The 17,392-nt window shown below is 35.8% G+C and overlaps 3 protein-coding genes across 4 annotated transcripts; 1 reads left to right on the top strand and 2 right to left on the bottom strand.

Moving 5' to 3' along the window:
* Positions 1-552: 552 nt before the first annotated feature.
* On the bottom strand, positions 553-4,405 carry LOC149381968 (UDP-N-acetylglucosamine (UAA) transporter family). Of its 2 annotated transcripts, XM_089601970.1 has the most exons (12): positions 3,969-4,405; positions 3,429-3,542; positions 3,192-3,284; positions 3,047-3,112; positions 2,853-2,951; positions 2,627-2,706; positions 2,280-2,392; positions 1,997-2,085; positions 1,810-1,896; positions 1,638-1,706; positions 1,421-1,553; positions 553-1,053 (listed from the first exon to the last, which is right to left on the bottom strand). In XM_089601970.1, exons 1-11 carry the CDS (start codon positions 4,080-4,082, stop codon positions 1,437-1,439), a joined length of 1,041 nt encoding a protein of 346 aa, XP_089458096.1. In that variant the 5' UTR covers positions 4,083-4,405; the 3' UTR covers positions 553-1,053; positions 1,421-1,436. The 2 variants fall into 2 exon arrangements, with proteins under 2 accessions (XP_089458096.1, XP_089458095.1); XM_089601969.1 differs by having other exon boundaries at positions 553-1,553.
* An 870-nt stretch (positions 4,406-5,275) lies between these two features.
* RIBA3 (monofunctional riboflavin biosynthesis protein RIBA 3) lies at positions 5,276-8,986 on the top strand. The gene is made up of 7 exons (XM_089601854.1): positions 5,276-5,396; positions 5,474-5,714; positions 5,782-6,006; positions 6,370-6,695; positions 6,782-6,911; positions 7,006-7,302; positions 8,538-8,986. Exons 1-7 carry the CDS (start codon positions 5,335-5,337, stop codon positions 8,805-8,807), a joined length of 1,551 nt encoding a protein of 516 aa, XP_089457980.1. The 5' UTR covers positions 5,276-5,334; the 3' UTR covers positions 8,808-8,986.
* A 1,807-nt stretch (positions 8,987-10,793) lies between these two features.
* On the bottom strand, positions 10,794-12,631 carry LOC149381966 (uncharacterized). The gene is made up of 2 exons (XM_089629948.1): positions 12,479-12,631; positions 10,794-11,894 (listed from the first exon to the last, which is right to left on the bottom strand). Exons 1-2 carry the CDS (start codon positions 12,512-12,514, stop codon positions 11,208-11,210), a joined length of 723 nt encoding a protein of 240 aa, XP_089486074.1. The 5' UTR covers positions 12,515-12,631; the 3' UTR covers positions 10,794-11,207.
* Positions 12,632-17,392: the final 4,761 nt, after the last annotated feature.

Below are 17,392 nucleotides of genomic sequence, written 5' to 3'. Positions count from 1 at the left end.
TTTTAAATATATATTTGTAAGTGATTAACCGATTTTTTGAGAAGTAAATTAAAACTATAGTCAAATTATCATTTAATTTTATAAAAATAGTCAAATGTTATAATATATTTCCAAAATACGCTTTGGATGATTATTTCGGATAATTAACTTCCAATCTTATTTATCAAATAAGATTTTGGTGTCTTCACAAAATCTTTAATATCAAACAAAAGTTAATACTAATAAAATGAATGGGTAATTGAGCCGCGATGTAGACTTGCAGATAAGTCAATGGACAAGACTGCGAGTTTTCTAAACGAGTTTCGCAATGGCAAGCTGCGGACGGCTCCTCCCAATCATGCTTAGTAACAATCGATTATCCGGTCCCCTTCGAATACATGCATAGAGATGGTAATTTGACCCGTTACCTGCGTTTCGGTCCATTACCCGATTTTATCGGATCGGATAATACCCGTTCTTTTTGGTTAAACAGGTAATACCCGTTAAGTTGAAGTGTGTCCAATCCTCGTTAAGCTTCAGCAGAGAAGCTCATCCACTAGTATCGATCCGATTACACGCCCTTTCTCACACAACTTTCACCATATAAGAATTCTCTTACAACTCCCACTCTACCTGAACCCAAGAACAGTGAATATAACTTCACAACCGAGAACTCAGAGACATACATTTTTTTTCCCACAAGTTCTTGCAATTTAATAGTACAAGTTCTTGCAATTTGTTTGGGCCTGTCAGATGGGCTTCACAAACCGTTCGCTGCTCATTGCCCTATATTTCAACATAGGGCAGTCCTATTTAGTCCAGATTTGCCGGCTGAGTTTAGAACGACGTTCAGAGAGTCGAGTCAACAATTTCATACATAAACGTGGTAGTTTGTCAATAGCATGTCACATTTGTTGACTCTATCGTAGCAAAATATCCAACTTCTGTATGGTTACATTCATTAATTTAGGTACATGGCAAATGTTGGGTATTGGTAAGAATTATATCTTGTACTGTTGAGAAAAACAGTAACAGGCAAACTCTGGACTAACATAAATTTGATCTGGGCCTCTTCTGATCACCATCTCAAAAAAAAAAAAAAATTATGAGAAATCACATCTTGAATAACATTCCAAAAGAAATAAATTACGAAAACCAAAACCAAAACCAAAGCAAGACTAATGACTTGCGTAAGGTTTTCTACCAGATTTCCTATTACAACAGGACTAACTTTCTTTTCTTTCTTCCCATAATTAGTCAGTCTATTCTTCTTCATTTTTTGTTGTGGAATTGGGGCATCATAGAATCTCTCAGTCTCCATGGATAAACAGTAGTCAGACACTAAAAATAGGCCATTTAGCTCTAATCACCCCTTTAAGTCGAACACTTAAAAGGCAATCAGTTTCGCAATTCCTCTCCTAATCAAAGTTAGAGACCGTACCGAGCAGAGCCTTCTGTCAAGGAATCCCTTTCTCGGGACTAGAATCTCGATTCTGTAATTCCTCTGGTGGTGGAGTTTTTTGAGGGGCTTTTCTCAAGAAGCCTTTCGCATATAAGGAACCAAAGACAATCATCTGATGATTTAAACCCAACAAAAAAAGTCAATATATCTCTGGATTATTTGGGAATTCAATAGTGGGAAAAAGGTCGGGACTTACAGCTCCGATCCACTGTTCCCAGCTAAGTGGATGAGAAAACCAAACGCACGACAACATAATGCTCACCAACTTCACCACCAAAGAGAATTCGGAGTTTGTCAATTCTCAAGGACATGGATGAAAAGCAATCTAGTTTTGTTCGTTTTTTGGAAAAAAAAGTTGATTAAAGTACCTGTCTTGTGGTCATTATAATGGCGAACGTGAGAGCGCCGAATGTCCGAATCGTGTACGATATGAAGAACTGACTGGCCGTTGCTACCTGCAAAAAAACATCATTGAGGAATGAAGGTAAAAGAGAGGTTATTTATGAGGACTAGTTTAGCTGACAAAATAAATAGGCGAGGAAGTAATTTACTCACTGTGGAAAGCAATGCAACATCGTAGAAACAATCATTGTGGCGAGAGATGAAATCTATTGCCGAGAGTAAATGGCCTTGTAAGATAAGACCTGAAGAGTTTAAATCAAAACAAAAAATCAAATAATCATTTAAGCAACCTAACCCTAGGTAAATGAAGTAAAGTGATCTACAAGTCACCGATATAATTATTTTAAGACCCGTATTTGGGCGAATGAAATACTACAAAAAGCACAGCAAAAAGCTGAGTTTTGTAACCAATTTCAGACGACAATAGGGATATTACCTGACAAGCTTAGGACACAAGAACATAGTGTTGTGTAGAAAATTTGATTATGTATTTCCATATCATAGCCTTTGAATAATTTATCTTGGAATGTGCTTGTAAACCCGTCAAACCTGAAAAAAAAAAAAAAATATTGAGCATCAGAATGTTGAAACGAAGAAACTTATCTACCTTTAAACTTGAGCCATAAGAACTTGTTAATCCGCAAAAGATAAAAAGCACTATCTTAACAGATCAATATTTGGAATTCACTATCCTAACAGATCAATATGAACGGTTAAAAAGTGACGAAAATGTTGAACCTCTAAAAGATGACAGCCAACAAAAAGAAGAGTTGAAAGTCATACCCGAGGTAACCGAGCATCAAGGAAACACCCCAAACAGTATTCTCTCTTCCTCTGCCATATGGACTACTCTCAGACCCTGCCTACAAATGAAAAGTAGGCCATGATTAGTTCAGTGCATATTGCATATCCCATTAACAGTACTTCCAGGTTCATCATCATCTCAATATCAGAACCTGCCAACTGATAACTGTAAATACAACTACGTATATGAAATCAGAGACAATACCGGATACAAAATAAATATGGAACAGCCCACGGTGACCACAAAAGCCAAAAAATAGTCGAGTCCTTTGTACGTCTTTTGCATAATTATTGTGCCCCATACCTGAACACCAAAGAACATACACACACATCTACGAGCTGAAGGCGAAACACTTCAAGATCACATATATGTATAGATTCCAAAGAAGATAATCTCACCATAACAGGTATCATTTTGGCACACTTAGCTAGTGTCTGAACAGGAAAGCTAACATACTTGAGCGCCTGGAATTGCGAAAGTATAGTAGTCAGTTCACGAGATTAAAAAAAAAAACCTTCCACATTGGCAAATTGAACAACTCGCCTCATATTGACATGTTGTGGTTAATATGTTTGATACTGATATAAGACCATACTTATAAACTGGGGCTACCGGATTCAAAGCCTTTTTACTTGCCTACAAAAAATAAAAATAAAGCATTAGGACAACTAAAAACCCTCGTGAAATGAGACTTTGAACACACCCCAAATAGACACAAATAGCGATTATACAAATCAACAACTTGCAGTGGATGATTGTACCGAATTTAAAGCAACGTACCAACAAAAATCCAGCGGACACGGCCGACGTAGTAATGCGGTTACAGAAGACGAGGAACAGCGAGTACTTAAAATATTCCTTGTCTACGCCATATGGGACTCTCATAATCTTCTCCTGAAACAAACAGGGATCCAAATTGCTCTCATAATTTTTTTTATTTATTATTTTTTTTTGCTATCATAATTTCTAAATGGGAGTCATTTTAATTAATTTCCGAGCACATTTAAAGACTACATTACATATCACATATAAAATAAAGAGCAAAAACTATCAAGCATTGCCTAAGTCATGGTATTTTCATTGAACAGAACACTTGGAATCTACGAGCTTTGAACGTCACAGAATCAATGCACACGAAAGAGAAAAAAAATTATAACGCAACAAACAACTTTTCATATAAAGATGCCAACTTTTCTTTTAATCACAAAAATCATGTGATTCTCTGCTTAGAATAACTTTCTTCTCTCTCTCTATTTCATTTTTTTGTTACTTGGAATTAACAAATTACTCAAACCGAAAACTCATCTGAACCTAAAATACCTGTAAAACGCCATAGGCGACGAGTGTGATCATAATTCCGGAGACAGCGAAAATGCCTTTCCACAGCTTGTTACCTTTAAATCCACTGCTCAGGCTCAACGACGGTTCAGCCATAACCACTTCCCTCCTAGCTGAAAAACAGAGTGTACGGACGATAGCGAAGAAGTGGAAGAGCGAAACGACGATCAATGCGCTGTCGTTTGGCGCCCGGGATCGTACGGACGGAAGCTCGCCAGAGACGAAGCCCAGATTGGGGATCAGATGAGAAACTGGATGGATACGTGGCGGAACATGATTGATCGAAATACGGATGTGAAGGAAGAGAGAGGAAGAGGGGTTTCGGAGTGAGATTGTGTCAGTGTGCACCGGAGCTTCCTTTTCGCCGGCGACTTCTTCTCTGTTCCTATTTTTCTGGGTTTTGAAACTTACTCTCTCTCTTTCTCTCTTCGGGGTTTTATAAATGAAAAAATAAATCAACGGAAGGGAAAACAAATTGGTGCCACGTCAGCTGTTGAAGTGCAAACTGGTCAACGCGCAGGGATGTTTGCATTTACATTGTCGTTTTCCTGATCTCAACGGCGTCGTTTATTAACTCTGCGTTCGATTTGTGTTATGGATGGCTATTTGAAGATTTGTACAATCCACCAAATGAATGACGAACTTACGATTTATCTTTTTCTTACTCTCAAGACTGTGTAGTTCAGGAAGTGAGACGCAATGATTAATGTGGGCAATGTGAAGCAACCCATTCAACAACAACCATGGTCAAGTCAATTGCACTAAAGCTTTTTGGATTATGATTTGGATGACGTTTCTACGTCGAATCGTCGAATATTGTTTACCTCGAATTAGAAACTATTTAAAATTATTCCAAAACAACATATTTTATAGAGAAATGTGGCACGACACGTGAAATGTACATTTTCTATATGCACTGGTGTGTATCAAAGATTATTTTGGCACACTTCAGTTTTTTCTTCTTTTTTCCTAGTTTACTAACGTGCTACGCTTTCATCATCAATAATGCTATAGAATGTGATGACAAGTTCTTTTTTCGGATTCCAATGCGTGATTGATGATAGGTTTTTTTGTCCAATAAATAAAAAAAAAACAATGTCGTTTTGCCGTAATTGCATTTGTCCACAAACAATCGTGTCGTTTATAATAAAGAATAGTTTTGACTTTGACCACACCGGTGTAGTTTGGATAACGGTTTCGCAAATCAAACACATCCAAAACCAGAGGCACACAACATGCATGCCAACCCAACCAATCACGTCAAAAGAAAAACAAAATCATCCAAAACACAAAACAATTTCCGAGTTTTTTTTTGTTTTTCTTCCTTTCCTTTTTAGAAAAAAAAAACATGGACTGCTGTAATTTGCTTCCACGCCATATCTTTCTTCACATCCTAACCAGCAACTCAAGGTATTATAACCAACTAAACCTTCTTATAAACTCGAGCTTAATTAACACAGATGCTCTTATGTGATTTTGGTTGACAGATTGCAGAGATCATTTGCGGCTCCGAAAGTGGGGTTCGGACAGTGGAGACTGCAGAGAAAGAAGAAGAGTTGTTGGGCGATCGGTGACGAAACAAACGGCTCTGTATTTGGGACCGTGGACGCCGAGATCACGCCCGAGACCGTCGATTTCTTCGTCAGCGAAGCCGAGGGCGATCCGGACCGCCCGTCCGAGGGATATTCCTCGATCGAGCACGCCATCAACACGCTGCGCCAAGGAAAGGTAAAAACGACAACACTCCACAGCCGTGACTATTACTATTGTTGACACGTGTTGGGTCTGTTTTCAGTTTGTGATTGTGGTGGATGACGAGATCGGTGAGAGCACTGAAGGCAACATCGTTATGGCTGCGTCGCTCACGAGCCCGAGTGACGTGGCGTTTATGGTCAGGCACGGCTCGGGGATCGTTTCGGTGGGCATGAAGGACGAGGACCTTTTGAGGCTTAAGCTTCCTCTCATGTCGCCGGAGACCGAAGACGATGACTCTTCCGCCCCAACTTTTACAGTCACTGTGGTATGTCTCATTGCTCTTTGGCTCTAATGTTAGGATTAAAACTCCCTAATTCGACCTGAACAAAAAAATAATCGTCAAAGCAAAGATGTCCATTTTGCTGCTGCAGATTTCACTGTGTACAATCCCTCATTTATGCGATAAAAGAGTAAAATTCTGAATCAAAATTCGACAAAGTAGGTGATGTTTCTTACAAAATCAATTAACAATGAGAAAAGTACGATAAATGTGTACATGAATATGCATTACAATATATAGACCAGATATTGATTTGAACTCTTTGGCTACAGTACTTTGATATCAAAATGAATTGAAAACATGAAGAAAGCAAGTCCTTGATAAAAATTTCTACTATTGGTAATATAGGATGTGAAAGCAGGGACGTCTACGGGAGTATCGGCTTCGGACAGGGCAAAGACAGTGCTTGCCCTTTCATCTCGTGATTCAAAGCCGGAGGATTTTCGAAGGCCGGGGCACGTGTTTCCTCTAAAGTACCGGAACGGCGGGGTCCTGAGGAGGGCGGGCCATACCGAGGCTTCAGTCGATCTTGTCGTCCTAGCTGGCTTGCCTCCAATGTCTGTTTTATCGGCGATTCTCGATCCCCAAGATGGGTCTATGGCCTCTTTGACCCATTTGAGAAAGTTGGCTTTGGAATATACCACCCCTATGGTCTCCATAACGGATTTGATTCGGTGAGAGAGACCTCAACTCCACATCGATTGTTTTATATTTTTACGTTGAATAATCGCCTTTGACATTGTAAGTATTTCAAAAATAGCTACCGGAGAAAAAGGGAAAAACTAGTTGAAAGAACCGCGATTTCCCGTCTTCCTACAAAGTGGGGTCTATTCCAAGCTTATTGCTACCGCTCGAAGCTAGATGGAACCGAACACATCGCAATTTTGAAGGTAACATTAAAAAAAAAAAAAAAAACCACATAAGGCTACTTCATGACATGAAAAACAAAGTTTTTAAGTTTATTTTTTGTTTTGTTTCAAATAGGGTGACATAGGAAATGGAGAAGATGTGCTAGTGAGAGTTCACTCGGAGTGCTTGACCGGCGACATATTCAGGTCAGCCAGGTGTGATTGTGGCAACCAATTGGACTTAGCGATGCAGTTGATTGAAGAAGCCGGAAAAGGAGTGGTTGTTTATCTCCGAGGCCACGAAGGACGTGGAATTGGGCTGGGACACAAACTCCGGGCCTACAATCTTCAAGATCAAGGTCATGACACAGTTCAGGCCAATATAGAGCTTGGCTTGGCCATCGACGCCCGCGAATACGGTATCGGCGCTCAGGTCCGTTTCCTAAATTACTCTCGTCGATAGATCGATGCTCTTTTTGTTGGAGATTAGAGAAGTAAATAGACAATATTGAGTATTTATTGTCGATTAAGCTGCTGACTTTAAGCAAAAAAGGTTGAGTGGGTTCCACTCAACGGAATTTGATAATTCTTTCGTATTATTCTTCCTTGCGGAATGGGGTATAATATCGATTATAATTTTGCCAAAAATGGAGCTAGAATGAATGAGAAATTGATGTTTGAAGTATGCTTTGTCACACACTGAGAAAGTGACGGACTGGACGAAGTGACTAAGTCATTCCAGCTCGACTGGGCGAGGCGAGGTCGACTGGACGAAGTGACGAAGTCATTTCAGCTCGACTGGGCGAAGTGACGAAGTCATTTCAGCTCGACTGGGCTAGGTCGAAGTCATTCCAGCTCGACTGGCTAGGTCGACTGGACTTAGTGACGAAGTCATTCCAGTTCGACTGGACGAGCTCAACTGGACTTAGGTCGAAGTCATTCTAGTTCGATTGGACGAGCTCGACTGGACGAGCTCGACTGGACGAGCTCGACCGGACGAAGTGACGAAGTGTACGTTTGAGACTTAAAGCCAACAGTTTGTATTCTTCAATTCAATGGTTCTTTGAGCTTTAAGTGCGCTATATGGTTGTGTAATAATGCCATTAAGGCTGAAAACGTTGGACTGTTCGCTTGGCCTTGAATTCAAAACGGTGTTTTAACTGGTTGTAATAACCTGCTTTAAATGCCTTTAAGGCTGGACAGTTTTGAACTTCAAACAACGCAGCCTTGGCCTTTATAAATAGAGGCTTGCTCATCTCATTCAAAAGACACAGAGTTTTCTACTGCTTCTCTCAGCTCCTTCTCTTTCCCAGAAATTGTTTTTCTTTTTGTAGTCGGTGCTCAGTTCTGTTACAGATTTAGTTCGCCGGAGAAGTCCGTTTGGTGCAAACCTCTTCTCTTTCCGCCGTTGTATCCTGAGAGGTAAATTGCTCGTCGATTCCGGCACCCACGGGGAGGGCAATATTACTTTAAGGAGACCGTCGAACGGTCCTCGGCCTTTGCTTCTCATTTTGTTTATTTTTCTTTTGTTCATAATATTGTTGTGTTGTATTTTTATTTCCTTTTTCCTAAGCTGTCGGTTTTATTTTTCCAGAAAAATAAATATTTTGAAGTAATAATTCTAACACTTTTTTTCATTTTTTAATTATTTGGGTGATTGAAAAGCAGATTCTGAGAGACATAGGAGTGAGGACGATGAGGCTAATGACTAACAACCCTGCAAAATTTACGGGCTTAAAAGGGTACGGACTGGCTGTGATTGGAAGAGTGCCTGTTTTGACACCCATCACAGAGGAAAACAAGAAGTACTTGGAAACTAAACGGACCAAGATGGGTCATATTTATGGTTCCGATATTCAAGGCCCTTTAGCTTCTTTTTTCAAAACAAGTGTTGATGATAACAAGAATGACACAACTGAGTCCCAAACTCCAAACTGAAACTGAGAGTTGAAGATGTCATATACATTTTACGTATACAATATAGTGCATTGATCAATTTTTTTCTGTCATGATTTTTATTGAATATAAATATGGGTGTGCTATTTCTTTCTGTTGTTGATCTTGGGTAGTAAGCATACTGAAACAATCATGTATATCAAATCATGTTTCAACTCCAATTGCGCAACTCTTTTATTTTGGTCACGAGGCCATACTCATAACTAAATGAATACCAATTGGGTAAATATGATAAGCCAGCTTGTACTAACTTATAAAAGCTTAAGAGAGTTAGGTTTATACTGAAGCAAATAGTTGCATTCTCTTCTTTAAATAGTGTTTTGGTACTGAAAAGTTTATATAAACAATCTGTGTGTGGGATTTTTTTTTTTTTTTTTTTTTCCATGCATAAAATCCCCCCTAGTTGCAATCAATGTTCAAAATACCCGCAAGTTGCAACTACCTCTCAAAATACCCAATTATTCTATATATATATATATATATATATATATATATATATATATATATATATATTCATATTTTCTTTTTAAACTCTAATGTGATAGCTTATATATGCTTAATTTATTAAAGGTTACTGATGTATTTGTGTATAAATTTTTAATTCATGTTAAAATTCATTTGATAAAAAAAAGTTACAAAATTTTAATTAATGTTATTAATTCGTTTAATGTTATAAATCTATGTAGTATTTTATTTATGTATAATTCATTTGCAATTGATGTATTTTGAATACTGTATGAGACTGTGAGTTACATTATTATTTATGTTGTATTTTTTAATCTATATATAATTCTCATATTATAATCTATATATAATTCTCATATTATAATCTATATATAATTCTCATATTTTTAAATATATTTTTATAGGGTTAATGGTGGTATAAATACTTAATATTTGAACAAAACCATACTTATATACTTAATCTTTTTTCGACGACAATAATACTGAACGTTACGTTCCTGTGTTTCCGTCACTACCTCCATCATTAACTTGCAACGGATGTCCACGTGGTATCATCATATTTAATCTGCATATTTTGTATTTAAAAAGGAGTGTGATGTATATAATTTTTTTTATGGGAAATTGATTTCATTAATCAAATAAAGGTTTTTTTTAGCCAAAATGGCATTTACAATTGAAGGAGGGACATCAGATAACCAGGTAACAGAATGATTAAAGGCCAGAGCAAATTTAGCAAGCAACTGCGCTGAGTTAAAAAAAATATATAGAAGAAGAAGACGACCAGAAGGAACCACGCTGAATTTGGGGATTAGGGATTTAAAATGTATACATCTTTTCTTTTTTTTTTCTTTTCCTTTTACAACATTAAAATAACATATCTCTTTCAAAATTAAATAACCCAATAAATTATATACATTTTACTCCTTTTTTAATGCAAAATATGCAAATTAAATATGATGATGCCATGTGAACATCCGTTACAAATTAACGATGGAGGTAGTGACGGAAACACATAAATGTAACGTTTAGTAATATTGCCGTTGAAAAAAAAAATTAGGTACATAAGTATAGTTTTGTTCAAACATTAAGTATTTATATCACCATTAACTCTATTTTATATGAAATTTGTCATTATACTCGTTGGTATCTACTATATCTAAAATTTTGAATTAGTTAAAATCAGCGGCAATACTAAAAACATTAGTCCATATATCATTAAAATTAGAATTTTGATACGGATATCGGTGTTTTGACCATTGCCATTGACAACAAAAAAAGCTACAAGACTTGTAAAGAGTATATACACTTTTAGAATTCTCCAAAACTTGCGTTTGTGGTTGCACTTTCTAACAAGGTCTTCGAATTGTAATCCGGGGTGTAGAAGCTTTTGCAGTTGCACCACAAAACACTCTTTCTCGCACCATTTGCCATTGGCCGTAACAAACTCATGTTTATTTGTCTTGAGAAATCGACAAAAAAAAAAAAAAAAAAAAAAAGGGATCCGAAGATGTTTCGTTTCATTTCAGAGAGAAATAAAAAAAATTGATAAAAAGACAGAAATGAATTAAGATAAATCCGCAAGAAAAATAACACTGTTACTGCGTTACATTCCTGTCCAACTTTCCTATAATTTCCATCTGACTATCCATCGAGGATTGGAAAATTGACCAACGATAAAGTTGAAAAATATATAATATATAATATATATATATATATATATATATATATTAAAAAGCTATGTCATCATCATCATCATAAAAGACTTAAAATCCAACAAAATAAGTGCCTCCCCATATAAACACCCAAAAAAAAAAAAAAACCGACCCATCTTTCCTTCCTGATCTTCTTTACACAAAAAGAAAGAGTCCAACTAAACCTCTCAAACGACAATCAAAACCCCTCTCTTTCATTCTAATATCAGTGTAGTCTCTGTCGTTTCCCAATCGGAAACCGCTCGTTCATTCCCGACCTCATCGGAACCATCGCCGGACCACCGTTCCCGAAATTAAATACAGAACCCGAACACGTCCGCTGCGAATCGCCGTACAAATAGCTTGACGATCCCGGCGCCACGTTGGCAGCGCCGCCGGAGGTAACCATCGGGATCCTGAACGACTGAATCTGCGGCGGAGGGTTTCGCCACTGCGGCAGAGGTCCGGCGACGAGGAGCGTCGTCAGAAGCGGCCCGGCGTCCATCACCGCCTGCATCAGCCTCCCTCTCTCCGGAAGTTTCCTCTTCGCCGCTAGGGTTTCGATCACCAGGTCCGCCGGGCACGCCACGGCGGCGGAGCACGGAAAGTTCGAGAATTCCGGCGAGGAAACCGCCGCGGCGTCAAAGAGCGACTCGACCGGCGAGGAACCGAGGCTGTTCGACTCGGTTATGCTGGAATTGGCTTTGTTGGCGGCTGGGATTAGGGTTAGCTTGTTGAGGATCTTCTGGAGCTGATCTCGAGCCTCGTCTCTCTCTTTGTTCGCTGTTGACAACAAGTGAATGAGGTTTTTGATGTCCTCTTCGTTCTTTCTCGCTTGCTCTTTCGCTTCTCTTCTCGCTGTCTCTAATTCCGTGTTTGAGTAGTGCAGCTTTTGGATTAGATCTTCCATGCTCTGTTTTTCCAAATACAAAAAGGCGGTGATTATTAATTACTTGTGTGAGAAGACATATAAAGAAATACGTATCACAAGGTTGAAAATATCCATTGGGAGAGAACGTGTGTTCTGGGCCCTATGCAGTTAATGTCATTTGACAAAGGATACAAAAAAAAAAAAAAAAAAAAAGAGTATCAGAAGGTTTTTTCGGAAGCGACGTAATAATTAGTTTTTTTTTTTTTTAAATAGCCAATTGGAAGGGTTTTGTCTTGATTTGTTCTAGTTTAATTCTCTACGCAAATCATGGATACGTAAAATGATATACACACTGCACAATGACATTTGTAATAACTGAAAGAAGTGGAAGAAGAAGAGGAAAAAAGGCTTAAAATAAGAAGATTGTCGGGAAAAAAAATATGAACAGAGTAATGCGAAGATACAAGATTAGGGCTAGCAAGCAGAAAAGAAGAAAAAAAAACATGAACAGAGAAATGCATAGAGAGAATAAGACATGTTGATGAAGATGATGATGATGATGAATCATTATTAGAATATTCTCATTATTATTGCGATGATGAAAGGCGAAGAAAGAGATGACGCACCAGTTGATAAGTCCAGAGAGAACCCAACTCATCCATGGTGAACCACTAGATATTGTCAGTCTATGTCTATCTGAGCCTCTGAGAACTTTTGCGGAGAATATGAGAATTGCAGACTTGGGAGTTCTACAAAAGCGAGTTGTATGTCATTTATAGACAATGAGCGAGAGAGAGAGAGAGGGAGAGAGAGAGAGAGAGAGGTATTTTCTTTTTACGGGAAAAAAAATTATATATTTAAAAGAAACGGCTTTGTCACAGACTCAGAAAGTCCAAAATATTAGACTTTATTTTATTGCATCTGTCTGTCTGAGACCTTTTTTTTATTTACTACCGCTGAAATTATTTTTTAAACTCTTTATTTTTTGGCAATTACTACCACCTATAATATAGGATGGTAAAGATACAAACAAAAGTTAAGGACTAAATTATCACTAAATAAAAAGCTGAGGATCCACCTAGGAAATAATAATTAGCGGTCTTTCTAGTTAGTGATAATGATTTAATTAATCATTCTTTACAGTGGAAATGCATGTATATATATTTTTAAATTCATGATAATTTGTTATTTGGTATATTATTATTATTAAAATAACCAATAAATCTCTTGAATTACAGTAAATTTATTATGTATTTTTTTATATTAATTACTAAAAAATTCAATAGTCAGTTCAAGACAAAAAAAATATTATCATAATTTTTTTTAGATAAAACTTTAATTATTGCAAAATAAACATGTAAAAAAATAAACTATTTTTACTCAAAAAATTGTCATTAATTAAAGTACATCATAATATATAATATATGTAATTACATTAAATATGTCATTTTTGATATATATATATATATATATATATACATATATATATACACATTATCATGTTTGGCGATATAATTTTAGGCACAGTTTGATATATTTGTTTGTTAATGTAAATTTTACACACTGGATTACTTCATAATTTATTTCTTACAAAAATGAAAGAATATTCAATTAGAACTGGCTTGTAATATTAATTTCGCATACGAGCTTTACCACAATGTCCATTTCCGAATAATTAAAGGGGTGATTTAGCTAAATAACTAATTTAAAATTATAAATTTGTAAAATAGACAACATTTATCTAAAATTAGTGAAGTAGCTAAAATCTGCAATAATCAAATTTCAAAAAATATTATGACTTTAGGATTAATTTTTTAAAAGTAATAAATTGCTTATAATAATCATCAAAAATTTTAATTTTTGTGTCATAAAATGTTTATGACAACGAACTTTTGACTATTTTGCTGAAAATTTGAAATTTTAACTATTTTACTAATGAATTTATTTCATATAATTATTTTTTAAAAGGTTCCATCTAATCACTCGATAACCTTTTATATATATAAGAAAATAAAATACATGAGTTAAAACATTTCCCCCTCTCTTTCATGAGCTTTTTGTATCTATCTCAGATTCTATACCTCTTGTACTTACAGCTAGATTTTCCTTCTATATACGTATTAATAATAACATTACAATTAATACGTTCCTACAAAAAATGAAACGCTTATCTTTTCGTGTTTTTTATGAAGCAAGTTATTTATATACACCCTTTTTGTACGCAGAAATCCGAGTTTCCCTACGGCGGGTCTTGCGAGTCGAGGGATTTTTTTTTTTCTTTCCTTTTTAGATTAATTTTTATACGATAATTTTAAACGAGGCGTGGAAAATTAAACAAGATACACACGAGAGGAAGTTTAGCCTAATAATAACCTTTGCAGTAAATTTGCATTTTCTTAAAAAGAAAACATAAAGAAAATGGAACTTTTTTTTTATTTAGGGAAACTTTTGCGTATTGTGTAACTTTATTATTTTATAAACGCAAATTAAGTGTTAGCTAGTCTGCAACTGTATATACAGTGTTTTTTGGAAATTTATATTCTGACTATTAGTTCATTGCTTAAAAAGTAAAAAACTTAACTTTCTATAAGCAGCCTAGAGTATAATACATGAAATACGAGATCTGCAATATAATTCTTTTAAGCATATATATTTGGATCATTACCAAGTTTATATTTATATGTATGTGCATGTATTGTATGTATTTGTATATCAACGAATACCTGCTATATCGTTAACGAGCGCAGATAATTAGAGGAAAACAAAATAATTGTTTTGCAAATATTCTAAACTAAGGTGTGAAAGGTTAATTATTTATTAGTTAAGAAATTCTAGTTAATTCCTCAAGTCAAATCATGTAACTAAATTCCTTAAGGTTATCAAATTACTGGTTTCATGGCCTCCATTTAATTCTCTCCATTTCTTTTCACTTCCCATTTATAATTTTATTTTTAAAACAATTTAGATATTACTTCAGACCGAGGTTTAAAATTGTGTTTTCATCATAATTCTATAGTCGGGGAAACATTACCCGGGAAATCGACGAGAGAATGAAAAAACCGACCGACAATAAATGAGTAAAATGGAAGAAAAAGGTATAAATATGTTGACGAAATAATCAATTTTCGACCAAAAAATAAACCTAGTAACTGATGAAAGTACGGACCATAATAAATAAACTTTCTACGCAATCCTAACGAAAAAAACTTAATTTTTTTGTAATAATTAGTAGTAGTATTTTATATACTGTGCTGCCCCAAGTTTCTACTCTTTTATTTTCTACATTCATCAAATTTTAATAAGAGAGAGTTACACTACTACGAATTTCATTTTCTGTTGCGCAAGGGTATCCGGTGCCTATATATGTAATAGTGTTAGACATATAATTTTTTTTAATAATTCAATTTTACATCATACATCATGTTATCAATTACATTGAATATTTAAGCACAAATTACAATATATAACCTTCCAACGTCAATATTACATTTCCTAAAAATTGAATTATCGCCCTTTCGCGGAGGTCACCTCACAGGCAAAAAGTCTTGACATCCAAACTAAGCCTTTAAAGAATTAGACATATAGTTTATTTAGTCAAATTATATAATAATCAAGAAAATAATCCAACTAGGACAACACATATACACTATATTTGAGAGAGTTAGACATGAATTGGACTATATTTTTTACTATTTGAATAATTATATTATAATGAGTCAATTAAATGTATGGTCATATTTACATTTTTAGATTCCTATTTAGCCATTTTTTAGTAAATATTTGATAAATAATTGCATCCATATATTTACACCCGTAAATTGACTAAAATACCATATTTTATTTACACACTGTGCGAGAAATAAATGAGGTATTTTAGTCAATTTACGAGTGTAAATACGTGATTATTTATCAAATATTTACTAAAGATTGACTAAATAACAATCTAAAAGTGTAAATATGATTAATTTGTTAATTATTTATATTATAATATTAATTTAGAGTAATCTTTAAATTATTTCAAACAATTGTTTAGATTAGAATTTAGAATTATAAAACATCGGTTGTTTACTGGATATTATTAGCCATGATGATTTCATATTTATGCAAAGGGCTTAAAAGATGAAGAGCCTCCACATGCGCAGTGAGATTGAATCAAAGACATGATGTTAAATTTTAAACCAAGTTAGGAACACCACACACTTGTACTAGTAATGTGATGGTGCAATATGTTTCAAGCAAGAAATTGGAGGTTTTTTTTATTTTTTTTATTTTTAAGGATAGAAAAGCCTCGTTAAAAAAATATAGATATAAGTGTGAGGCACGTTGTACAACATCAATATTTGATGTTTACAAGGGTCATTCTCATAATCTTTACAAGTACCTTTATTTTATATTTTATTTGTGTTCATTACTTATTTTTGTTTAGAGGAAATGACGGCAAAAGTCTCTAAAGTTTTCAGAAACACCTAAGTTGATCCTTTTTTTTTTTTTTTTTTACAGTAAAAGTCCTTAATGTTTAGTTTTCCTAATTCCGTAGTTCACTAACCCCATTTTGGCGTTAATATGTAACGATGTTAGGTAAAAAAAACGTTAGTTTTGACTAAAAATATATTTTAAATCATAAAGTAAACAAATAAAACAAATAAAAACATATTTTCTACATTGAACAATAGATCTGTAAATTTCATCCTTCCCTATTCTTAAGTTCCGTATTTCTTGGTCGTAATGAGCACAAAGGCTGCGGTGAAATCCGGGCTGAGCAAACCCGAGGCTATGGAGGAGATAGACCGGCTTCAGAAGAACATCCTGACTCTGCAGACCGAGAGGAGTTTTTGAAGAGCTCGTACGAGAACGGGGTCGCGAAGTACTGGGAGATCGGGAACTCGATTCTCTAGGACGAGTTCGGCGAGGGGATTCTGATCGACGACTGCTAGGCTCGGAGTCTCATGGCCGAAGCGGCTCTTCGTTCATGCTAGGACAAGAGCTTCAAGGACCAGAATGACAATCTCCAGATGCATTTCACTGGGGCTAATTGTAATCTAAGTCCGACGATGAGAGGATCAAAACCGAGCGAAACAGAGAGGACCTGGCCGACGGCGGAGACGCCCTTGTCGGTGCGGGCGGAGCGAGGATCCTACAACTGGCGAGAGAGTGCCAGCTGATTGCATTCGCAACGAGATAGAGTCTACTATCATTCGCGAAATGAAGCGGTTGCGACGCAACCAAAAGCCAAAGTTATCATCTAGATTTTTCAACAAGTTTTGCGGGAAAATAGAGCTCGCCAGAGAAGAAACACCAAAGGGCTAAACATGATTGAAGGCAATAGAGGTGTTCAACATACCGGAACATAAGGTATGAGCTGAACATGATTTTTTTTTCTCATCGAATCGAATTAAATGAATTTATGTCTCGCAGGCAAAGGCTGACCGCAACCGACAAAATGCGAAGAAGAAGCAGACAAAGGCCAGACAAGGGTCGATACCTTTTTTCGCTCATCGACAGAAGAGCGTAAGTTGCTTAATTTTTATTAACATTAGACA

Source organism: Urtica dioica, chromosome 11 (genome assembly GCF_054948205.1).
Source record: "Urtica dioica subsp. dioica isolate 48M chromosome 11, U.dioica_male_clone48M_v1_H2, whole genome shotgun sequence".
Lineage (NCBI taxonomy): Eukaryota > Viridiplantae > Streptophyta > Magnoliopsida > Rosales > Urticaceae > Urtica > Urtica dioica.
Note: the sequence above shows the minus strand (reverse complement) of the source record. Positions and strands in the feature narration are given on the sequence as shown.